General features: G+C 42.7%; 1 protein-coding gene across 1 annotated transcript in view; it reads right to left on the bottom strand.

Annotated features, from left to right (window-relative positions):
- Nucleotides 1-11,805, bottom strand: part of SLCO2A1 (solute carrier organic anion transporter family member 2A1) — a 150,556-nt gene extending 138,751 nt beyond the window's left edge. The window contains exon 1 of the mRNA XM_036747810.1: nucleotides 11,722-11,805. Coding sequence (XP_036603705.1) covers nucleotides 11,722-11,805 — 84 coding nt within the window. The remainder of the gene's footprint in view (nucleotides 1-11,721) is intronic.
- Between the last annotated feature and the right edge of the window lie 219 nt (nucleotides 11,806-12,024).

The following is a 12,024-nucleotide window of genomic DNA, read 5'->3' as shown; positions in this document are numbered from 1 at the left end:
AACTTATTTACTTAGTAGCCCCAAGATTTTGTAGTTAATAGTCACCTACTAGATTGGTTGTTTTGAGTCAGAAATTGCTGTTCAGTCATTCAGCTGCGTTCAACTCTTCATGACCCCATGAATGATAGCACACCAGGCCCTTTTACCCTCTACTATCTCTCAAGGTCTGTCCAAGTTCATGTTCGTTGTTTCCATGACACTAAGTATCTCATCCTCTGCCTGTGCCCTTCTCCTTTTGCCAAGCAAACACTCTGCAGCTGAGCTTCCTTCCAGCTTTGGCCCAGCCACTTCATTAGTACTGGAGCCACCTGTAGTTGTCTTCCGGTCTTCCCCAGCAGTGTATTGGACACTGTCTGACATGAGGGGCTCATCCTCTGATGTTGTCTCTTTTTTCATCTTAGTACTATCCATGGGGTTTTCTTGGCAAAGATACTGGAGTGGTTTGCCATTTCCTTCTCCAGTGGGTCACCTTTTGTCAGAACTCTCCACTATGACTTGTCCGTCTTGGATAATCCTGCAAGGCATAGCTCGTAGTTTCGTTGAGTTCCAGTGGCAGTGATCCGGGAGGGGATAAGTCAGAAGACCTAGGTTCTAATCCCAGGCTCACCATCTATTAACTGCGTGACAGCATGTGTAACACTTTCAGTTCTCTACCACCCCAGCGCACCCCTCCTATTTTCATCATCTAAGAAACGGGGACAATTTTGAACACCTATGTCACCAACCTGCTTTGAGGAAAACTTTCTAAAGAGATATAGAAACATAAGCTTCTACTATTAATGAACCAGACAATTCCTAGCTTAGGAGAAACTTTCAGTTGATTACCTCTGGGTAGGAGCATCTCTTTCCCAGACAGATGAAGGTCTACCTTCTTTGTAGGGAAGTAGAGTCCATAATTCTCTGGTAGTCTGAGTGCTGAACAGGTTTCAGTATCTGGAAGTTTATTCCAGCTAACAATGCTGTGTACACATAGATTCTCTTGTTCTACTTTCCATAAAGAGGGAGCATAGCTGGTTACAATCTTTTCTATACTCTTATACTATATACCCTCCCTATACTCAATCTTCTCTTCTCTGAGATAAGCAATCCCAATTCTTTCTGCCATGGAAGCTGATATGAGTGAAACAGAGTCAGAAACCAGATAGGCTGGTGATTGATGGATTAAGGTTTTTGGAAAGTCAAGGACAGACTGTCCTGCTTAGGTGGTGCTTAGGCCTCTAAGTAGCACAGTGGATAGAGCGTTGGGCCTGGAGTTAGGAAGATCTGAATTCAAACCCTCCTTCAGATACTTAATAGCTGTGTGACTGACTGGGCAAGTCACTTAACCTTTACTTGTCTCAGTTTCCTCACTGTAAAGTGGGGATAATAACTACCTATCGTGCAGGGTTGTTGCGATAATGAGATAGTATTTGTTTTTTTAAAAAAATGCTTGGCACAGTGCCTGGCACATAGTAGGCACTATATAAATGCTTATTCTCATCCCTTCCCCTTGGATAAAAAGAATAACATATAACTAATAATTCAGGGATTAGCTAGAATACTAGCAGTAATATCAACAAAGTAATAATGGAAGGAACACTGAGTTGGGAACCCAAAAACCTGAATGAAAGTCCTCACTGTTACTGATATCATCCATGACTTTTGGAGGATCAGTCTACCTGTCTAGGCTTCAGTTTCTTCATCTGTCAAACGGGCATGGAGGGGGAGACTAAATGACTTCTAAAGCTCTAAATCTTGTGATGCCTAATAGCAGCTCTTTTGGAGTACTATAATTCATATATGTGGTCTTACCCATCCTCACAACTCCTTTGTGAAGGAAGGCAGCATATATTGCTATTTCACTTCTATGAAAGTTCTGTGAAAAATGCCTCCCAGTTTCAGTTGACTTGCAAATGAGAACCAGGATTAGAATTTATTTTCCTGACCAGGACCATGTATCCCGTGAACTTCCTCAAATTCTGGGTTCTCTTCGGGTTATTTGTCATCGGCTAAGTGGTGTTACATTAAGAGTCATCTGTTGCAGATTTTCCACCTCCCACCAGAGTAGACCAGACTGTCTCTGCTAGACTCTAGTGGTCCATAAACACTCACACACATGCACTCGCTCAAGGAAGAGAGGCCATCATCCTTCTCTGATCTAATCCCTTATATCCATGACTTTACACAGGAATGATTCAAAAGACCAACTTCACTGTTAATACAAAAACTTTTTTTAATATGAGAGCCCCACACCAGCTAAATGTAGGATCATTACTGATCATTCATTCACTAATTCATTCAACTGACAAATATTTATTAAGTAGCCACTACATTGTTAAACACATCCAAGACTAAAGAGCATGGAGTTGCCTTCTTCGTCATCCAAAAAGTACAAGGTGACTAACATCCTGGGCGAAGAAGAAATGAATCATAGGGAGAACCCAAGAAAAACCAGATAGATTTTTCAAAGCCAATGCTCATAACACTTGGGTGAGTTGGATTCTCCCAGCACTAGTTTATTCTTCCGTTCCAATCACCTCTGAGTTAAAGCTGTACAGATGGCAGCCCTTCCCCCTACAGAGATCTCTAATTTCTGGATGTTACCAACACATCCTGCCAAAAGAAAATGGAAAATCAGAAGCAGCTGGATTGCATTTCTTCTGCAATCTATGAAGAGCACACCCTGGCCAGAATCTAGTCGTTGCCCTCATCTTCCTCCCACTGGAACCTTAGACTTCGCCCCTTGGTGCACCAACTCAAAAGTTTTTGCTTTACTTTTTTGGAACCAGGTTTCCCTACACACCCAGGCCACCTCCGCGTGGTGGGATGCCTTTGTGCTAGAAGTCAGCTCCCCTTTATATGTTTAGTCCCCTCTTCATAATATAAGCTCCTTGAGGGCAGTTGAGTGTCTTGCTGATTTGTGTTTGTATTCTGAGTGTTTAGGGAAAAGAGAAAAAGAAGGGAATAAGCATTTATATAGCACCTACTCTGTGCCAGACACTTTTTAAAAAATATCTTATTTGATCCTCATAACAATCCTGTTAGCTAGGTGCAGTGACTATCCCAATTTGACAGTTGAGGAAACAGAGGCTCAGTGACTTGCCCAGGGTCACACTGCTAGTAGTGTCTGAGGCTGGTTTTGAGCTAAGGTCTTCCTCACTCTAGGTCCAGTTCTCTATTCACTGCACCACCGTATTGGGACAGTGTAGTGCTTGGCACATAGCAAGCACCTAAAGCACCTATTTTTCTATCTTTGTGCCCCCTTTATGCACATATTATAATCTATTTTGTATAACCTGTCTCATATTCATTCCCTTTACCCCTTTAGCCATCAGGTCCCATCACCTCCCTCCTAGACCAGTGATTATCAAACTAAAATAGAAACAGATCTCTGGGGGCCACATACTTGCTTTTTGTTCAGTCCTTTCAGTCATGTCCAAGCTTTCATTACTCCATTTGGGATTTTCTTGGCAAAGATAATTGAGTGGTTTGCCGGCTCATTTTACAGATGAGGAAACTGAGGCAAAGAGGGTCAAGTGACTTGTCCAGGGTCACACAACTTAGTAAGTGTCTGAGGACTTTGAAATCGACTCTGAGACCTGGGATAAGCTGGCACAAGACCACTCAGCACAGCATGCCTGTATCAAAGAAGGCCCTGTGCTCTATGAGCAAAGCAGAACTGCAGTAGCTCAAAAGAAGTATGATTCACAAATTTAGAGACATCTCCACCCCAAATATTGATATGGACTATGTGTGCCCAAACTGTGGTAGAGCCTTCTGAACTTGTATTGGTCTGATCAGCCACAGTCAGACACACTATAACTTGACCCCAACATAGTGAGGTCATTTTGGTCCTTTATGAGCTTGAAAGACAACAACCAACCAAGTGCCTGAAGCCACATTTGAACTTGGGAAGATGAGTCTTCCTGACTCCAAAACTGGCACTTAGAAAAGCACAAGTTAACATCATCTGTTTTGTCTTGTATTTTTATTTATTTTGTTAAACATTTCCCAATTACCTCTTAATCTGGTTTCACTTGTCGTGAGTTTGACACCTCTGACCTAGACTTTTACAATAATCTAGGAAGTGTTTTCTCTGCCTCTTGTGTCATCTGACTCCAATCCAGCCTTCATTCAGTTGTCAAAGTGATTTTCCTCAAATGAAAGTGGGAACGTGTCACCCTACCCCAAATCAATAAAATCCAATGGCCCCCTATTATGCCTGAAATATCACATTTTCTGCTGGTATTTAAAGCTCTTCACATTTAGCCCCTTGCTGTCTTTCCAGTCTTACGTTCTACTCCCTCCATAGAGTTTCCAATCCGAGCACATTGACCTGCATCTTCTTCCTTACACATGGGAATACTCCATCTCCCTCCCATGCCTTCTCACCGGCTGTCCCAAATTTCTGCAAGATTCTCTCCCCCCACGTCCGCCTCTACAGCGAGAGATTTTTTTAGGGGATTGGCTTCCTTCTCCTCCCCATACAGGGTGTCCCAAAAGTCTTATAGCAGTGTGAAGCACTACACCTGGGTATTTTCATGTCTATGTCTCCTTTAGAAAGGGAACTCGAGGGCTGGGACTGTTTTTGCCTTTCTTTGTATTCTCAGAATTTAGCACAGTGCCTCCTACAAGTTCATCAGGGTTTACATAATTTTAGGATTTAAGCAAAATATTTCTATTCCATCTTCTTCAGGAAGCCTTTCCCATCTCCTTTTAGCTCTGATTTTGTTCTTGTTGTTCAGTCGTGTCTGATTCTTCGTGATCCCATCTAGGGCTTTCTTGACAAAGATAATGGACTGGTTTGCCGTCTCCTTCTCCAGCTCATTGAACAGATGAGGAAACTGAGGCAAACAGGGTGAAGTGACTTGCCCAGGGTCATGCAGCTAGTAAGTATCTGAGGCCAGATTTGAACTCAGGAAGATGAATCTTCCTGACTTCAGGCCCCAGTGCTCTATCCACTAGGCTAGGGCTGTTCAAAATATGGCCTGTGGTGCGATTTTATGCAGCCCACCTGTGGGTTTTAATTTTCAGAAGCGGAAAAAGAAGATAATAATTTGCATGGAATGCGTATTAGCTTTTTAAATTCCATCACTAATAAAGAATCTCCTTGATGTTAATTTTCTTTGGTGTTTTGAAGCAGTATCACAGACAGAACATATCGCACAGAATTTTCAGGCAATCTGTGGGATGCGATCCGTCTGAACGATGCAGACTAGTCAGTATGCACCTACCTTTATGCTGTTGTGCTGTCGCTTTGTTGTTTTGTGTTTGCTTTTGCGCTTTGTGCCTTTGCTTGTCGTATTGATGACGCGCGTCCCCCACCTTCTATTAGTGTACTGTATTTTTTATTCTGGATGCAACCTTTGAATAATTATTTTATTTTAATGCAGCCCTAAGGTAACCTAAGGTTGGACAGCCCTGCACTAGGCCATCTAGCTGCTTATACCCCAAGGAAATCAGACAAAGAGGAAAAAGACTCCTATGAACAAAAACATTCAGAGCAACTCTTTTCATAGTAGTAAAAATTTGGAAATGAAAGGTATATCCTCCTATTGGGGAATGGCTGAACAAATTGTGTTGTATTAATATAATGGCGTATTATTGTGCCATGAGAAATGACAGAATGCCCAGTTTCAGGAGAAACCGGGAAGGCCCCGATGGACTGATACAGAGGAAAGTGAGCAGAAGCAGACCAATTTATACAATGGGAACATTATGCAGAAGCACAATTTTGAAAGACTTGAGAACTCTGATCAGTGCAAGACCATTGTGATGTCAAGGGTACAGCAGGGAGGGCTGATGCTTAATAACCAGGAGCTGAAGGAGAGAAAGAAGGAAGGAAGGAAGGAAGGAAGGAAGGAAGGAAGGAAGGAAGGAAGGAAGGAAGGAAGGAAGGCAGGAAGGAAGGAAGGAAGGAAGGCAGGAAGGAAGAGAGGGAGGGAGGGAGGAAGGAAGGAAGGGAGGGAGGAAGGAAGCAGGGAAGGGAAGGAGGGAGGGAGGGAGAAAGGAAGGAAGGAAGGAGGGTAGCAGTGGAACTAACCCAAAGTGAGGGAGGGCAGTCACCCCACACAGGGGCAACTGAGGAGAGACACCACCTGGCTGGTCACTTAACCTCTGTCTGCCTCAGTTTCCTAATGTGCAAAGTGAGATAATTATTAACAATCGTGAGAATTAAATCAGAATATTTGCAAAGTGCTATATAAATGCTAGCTTTTATTAAATAGATCATCACGTGAGAGGAGCAGCTAGAAGGTTAGTGTTGTAGCTAACATTTGTCTAGTACTTTAAGGTTTGTGAAGCACTTTATATGCATTGTCTATTTCGATTGTATACAGCCTTTTCTGTTATTTTGACCTCTGCTAAGGTCATTAATAGAGGTGCTCACTCTGTTTCTTGCTAAGTAGCTGGCTGACTTGTTAGTCTCAAAGGTCTTGGTGGGTGTTTTCATGAGTATTCTCATGAGCTATTATTCCCCCTTTCCACCACCGGTGAAGCACAAAATTGAGAGGCAGGAGGATGTAGTGGACCTAGGGCCAAGAAGTCATGTGACCTAATCATCCTTCAGATACTCATTAGCTCTGTGACCCTGGACAAGTCACTTGATCTCTCCCTCACTTTCTTCATCTGTAAGATAAAAATGTTGGACTCAATGACTTTGAATGCCTTTTCCAGCTCCAAATGTATGAGCTCTGAATCCTAGCGTGTTAGAAATAGAGATCTGAGACATTGTGCAGTCTGACCCTCTCATTTTTAGCTCCAGGGAGGCGGACAGACTTAACCAAGGCTGCAGGGCAAGTAGCAAGAGAATGGTTTGTTTTGGGGACAAGGAGATAGGAGAGGAGATTAAAAGGGGGGAGGAGAGGAGGGGGGACCCAGAAATCGCATTGGTCTCATTCATCTATCCCTAAAGGCAAATTTAATCTGATTGGTTGTTTTAGGTTGACTGGGGGTGAGGGAATGGGAGTCCAGAAGGGATAGCCCATGATCACTTCCTTCCACGGTCTCCTGTTCCCTTACATAGGACAGACAATAGAATTGGGGACCTAGTTTTGGGAGGTGCTAATTGGTCAAAGAACTAGCTTCTGCCAGGACCCACACATGAACCCACATCTTCAAATTCTCAATTCAAGGAATTGGGCTTGAAACCTAAGCCTACTCAGATGCCCCTTGGTGTCCTCTCTTCATAAACCTGGGCGCTAGAGAAAAGAGAATCACTGAATTTGAGAGTCAAAAAGAACTTTACGATGGCTATCATCCATACCCTACTTCAATATAGAGACCAAAACATGGTCTCTGGAGTCCAAGGACCCGGGTTCAAATCCCAACTCTGATGTTTACTACCTGTGTGACTTTGGTCAGACATTCTTAAACTTCCTGGGTCTCAGTGGCCTCATCTGTAAAATGAGGTGGTTGGATCACATAGCCTCTGAGCTCTTGTGTAACTCTACATGATTCTGTGACATCCAATGAGAGGGACCGATACTCCTGAAACTGTGTCCTCTTCAAGTTTGCAAGAATGTTCCAGAAATAACACTTCTTACCCCACAGTGTTTGAAGCCGTTTGTATGTATTCTTCCATTTGATCCTTAAAATGACCCTGGTATAAGACACAGCAGGTATTGTTCCCAGTTTACAGATGAGGGAAGTGATCCATCCAAAGGCAAACAGGTTCTGAGCAGTGAAGCGAAGATTAGGGCCCAGGCTGTTTGTCTCTTAATCTAGATCAGAGGTGGGAACCTGCAGCCTCGAGGCCACATATGGCCCTCTAGGTCCTCAAGTGTGCCCTTTGACTGAACCCGAACTTCACAAGGCAAATCCCATTAATAAAAGGATTTGTTCTGTAAAACTTGAACTCAGTCAAAAGGCTGCACCCAAGGACCTAGAAGGCTACACGTGGCCTTGAGGCTGCAGGTTCTTCACTCCTGATCTAGATTTTTAAGCTCCTTGTAGACAGGTACTATATCTTAAAAAGCTTTTGTAGAGTATGTCTAAAAGTCTAGCCAGAAACATAAGCCATCACTGAATATTCACAGCATCCAGAGACCATATGGAATTAGGCAGGTTGCAAACACTCAGTTAAGATGTGTTGATTTATTTTCTACCTATAGAGTTCTTTGCTCCATGATTGATTGACTTTGTATATATTAACTTATTCAAATAGAATTGACACTGTGTTTGCCTTGAAATAAATGGAGGGTCATGTCTGATTTATGTTTGATAAATTATAATATCTGAATTATAATTTGTTGCTGAATTGTTTCAATCCTGTCTGATTCTTTGCGACCCCATTTGGGGTTTTCTTGGCAGAGATACTGGAGTGGTTTGCCATTTCCTTCTCCGGCTCATTTTACAGATGAGGTAACTGAGGCAAACTGAGGTTTAAGTGACTTGCCCAGGATCACTCAGCTGCCGTCTGAGGCCAGATTTGAACTCAGAAACATGAGTCTTCCTGACTCATTTTCTTCTCCAGCTCATTTTGCCGATGAAGAAACTGAGGTAAACAGAGTTAAATGACTTTCCCAGGGTCATACAGCTAGGAAGTGCCTGAGGCCAGATTTGAACTCAGGAAGATGAGACTTCTTTCTAGGCCCAGCACTCTGTACATTGCACCACCCAGCTGCCCCACTATATCATAATAAAGCTAACAAATGACTGAGAGGATGAAAGTTGTGGAACGAAAGAAAATACTGGAATGAAAGAACGTGAAAGATTTACGTGGTTCCTTGCCATGCCTCCATTCAGGCTTCAGCTGCAGTAATGTGGACAAGCTTATTTTTGGACACTTTTGAGGAAAGAGGTTTCCTGAACTTTTTGGTTTTATACAAGTGCTTTACGGTTTGAAATTTCCACAAATTAATTCAAGTGAGCCTTAAAATAACTCTGTGAGGCAGATACAATTATTGTCCCCATCTTACAGCTGAGAAAACTGAGGCTCAAAAAAAAGTTTAGTGACAACTTAGGGGCTGGGGTGACAAAACTAGTAAGAGTCTGAAACAAGATTAAAACTCTGGTCCAACACTGACTCCAAGTCCACCTCTCTATGCACTACAATGGCTATACGCAACATTGCCTCTCCGTTCCTAGGGAATAAAGGTTCCTGTTCCAGAGCTAAAGAACCCTCACAGTCAGGGAGATCTTTCATATTTAATATCTAACCAAAATCTAGCCTACTTCAGCTTGAGAAATTCACACTAGAATTGCCTTCTCAACAACAACAACAAAAAAAGTAAATGTGTTCACCTCTTACAAATTCACACTTCACTTTTCCCTTTGTCAGGATACGTAATCCCAAATCCTTTAACTTTTCCTCTCTAATTTTCAAACCTCAGCATTTCTACTGATCTCCTCTGAACCCTTTCCAAATCTCATTTAAATTGTGGAGCCAGGAAACGAGGCACAGAGTTCTTGTACAGGTCTGACCAGTCCTGAATAGAGTTGGAGGATTATCTCGGAGTTTTCTCGTGCTTTCTTTTATCTTTTTTTATTCACTGCTTCCCCCCCACCAATCATATTTGTTTCAAGTCTTATTGCATTTTCTATTCAATAGTATGGAGGAAGGTTCTCTTATGACCCCAGGATCCTTTTCTGACAATTAGCAAAATAAAAATCTCCTAATCTGCCATTGTGCAATTTCATTTTTTTCCTAAAGTCGGTTGATTGTCCTGCCCAGTGTCATTTGGTGTCCTTCTCACAACTTCTATAATTTATACATGAAGCATAATCTGAATCTTCATCCTCATCCTATTCTCCACGATAGGCTGGTTTCCATTTAAGAAGTGTATTAAGCTTTTGTACTAAAATCCTATGGTACATGAGCTGGATTCTAGTTTTGGCTCTCTTTCTAAAGGTCTATTTTTAGTCTTACTAAGGGATGAAATCCCTTCTTTGTGCTTTTATTTTTCCAACTATAAAAATAATGTTACCTTATTCCCACCCCCTGCAATAAGTAAAAAGCCTTTCTCCCTCTCCTTGGAGCCCTTATAGCCCCTTAAAGCTCAACTCCAGTATTACCTCCTACCCAGAGCCTTTCCTGATCCCTGCCTCAGTTGTTAGTGTCACCTCCCCCCCATCACTTTGTATATATTTTATATATACTTACTTATCTCCACACATGCTTAATTATTCATGGACATTTATATTTCCATCAGTAAAAGGTAGGCTCATTTAGGACAGGGACTGTTTTCATTTTTGTCTTTGTAGCATGGGTGTCTAACACAGTGTCTGCCACATTAATAAATACTTGTTGGAGTAAATCCCCAAAGGGATACCTGTGCCTATTTGCCACTTTTGCTCTGAAAGTCAAAAATTGGCAGGAGAAGATGGTCATTCATTAGTGAAAATCTGAGAAGATACCAAGTAAATGGAACCTCCTTCATCTATCTGCTTTCCCTTGGGAAACAGAAGCACACCTCTTCTGGGTTTATATCCACTTTTGGGGTTTTCCTCATCATTAACCTCTCCCCATCTTTATCCTGAAGACAGAAACACTTGCAATACATACTTTCCAAAGTTCCAAATTTCTGAACAGCTGTTCTTTGGATTGTGACTAAGTTCTAAATGCTGCAAGCAAAGGGTTAAAATGTTTCCTAAACTCGGTCATAATCTGATAAGAGGAAATTCTCAACCACGGAAACCCAGACAACTGGAGGGCCAGGAAGGTAGGAAGGTACCAGGGGGAACACAGCCCCTATTAAAGAGATAAGCAAAGGATGTATAAGAATGAATGTATGCCTAGTGTCAACAACTATGAAAAGGGAAAGTCTCAAATGGCTTCAAAAGATTTTTAGCTCTCTCCCGACTGAGAATGAGTGTTAACTAACACATTCCTTAAAATGCTTGGAAACCTCACAGGCAAACCCAAATGTTACCATTTGCTTTCTTTAAAAAAAAATTGATAGCTTTTGTTTTTAGATAACTCTACTTTCCGAATGTATCCCCTCTCCCTTCCCCATCCCAGGGGGCTACGCTTAAAGAAAAAAAAAAAGAAGAAGAAGAAGAAAGAAAAGAAAAAGGGAAGGAAGGAAAGGCAGTTCAGCAAAACTAATTAACATATCAATGTTGTCTCAGGCTAAGTCTAGGTTCCACACGTTCCACACAGTAGCTCCTCACTTAGGCAAATAAGGGAGGGAAGTTTCCAAATCTTTTCGAGAATGAAATTACTATTAGCAATTAATTACTAATTGTACCAGTGAAGAAGTGACCTTTTATTTTAGTCAAATACTAATTAAATGTCATTCTCCGTCCTGGGGACACTTGCAGAACGAACGGATCCCACCGTTTTCGTGGGATCATAGATGTGGAACGGACCTCAGAAGGCTTCTAGCCCAAACTCCTCCATCTGCAATTGAAAAGACTGAGGACCAGAAAGGTGAAGCGAGGTCGCACAGGTTCCAAGAAACAGAGGTGGGATTCGAACCCAGCATCTGTGACTGCAGCCCCTCTGTACCACACTGCTTTCCCTCCAATTGCTGCTCGCGAAGAAATGCTCGTGAGCGCACACACCAAGGGGAAACACTCGAATACCATTTGATTACCATTTAACAAACAATGAAAACCAAATCTCTTCACAGCCTGGGTGGCGGGCCTCCACACAAGGCCCTCAGAGCAACACTCTCGGCAGCTGTTGGCTGAAACATAGAGCTCAACTTCATTTTTTAAAGAGGAGATCAGCATATGTTAACTGTCCCTGGATCCCGGGACCCGCTGGGGAGTTAAGATGGAAAGCTAGCACGCCCTCACCTTAATGTTGCTGAAGATGGTCCGATGACAGCGGGTGAGAGGGTGCCCTCCCGGGGGTTTGCTCTGCTCAGGTAAGAGTTCCATCCTCAGGCTTAGGGGACAGGGCAGATGGACGGACAAGCCCCCCTCCTAGCTACCCTCTCTCTCCAGCTGCCGGTCCCCTCGCTTCAGAATCAGTTAGACTGTCTGTCCCGGGAAGAGCACAGAGTCCACTCGGCTCTCAGTGGGGATAGGGGAGGAGGGAGACAATAGTAAAGTGACTGTCTTCCCCTGGCCGCGAGTTTCCCGGCTCAGTCAGAAATG

This window comes from Trichosurus vulpecula, chromosome 2 (genome assembly GCF_011100635.1).
Source record: "Trichosurus vulpecula isolate mTriVul1 chromosome 2, mTriVul1.pri, whole genome shotgun sequence".
Classification (NCBI taxonomy): Eukaryota; Metazoa; Chordata; class Mammalia; order Diprotodontia; family Phalangeridae; genus Trichosurus; species Trichosurus vulpecula.
Note: the sequence above shows the minus strand (reverse complement) of the source record. Positions and strands in the feature narration are given on the sequence as shown.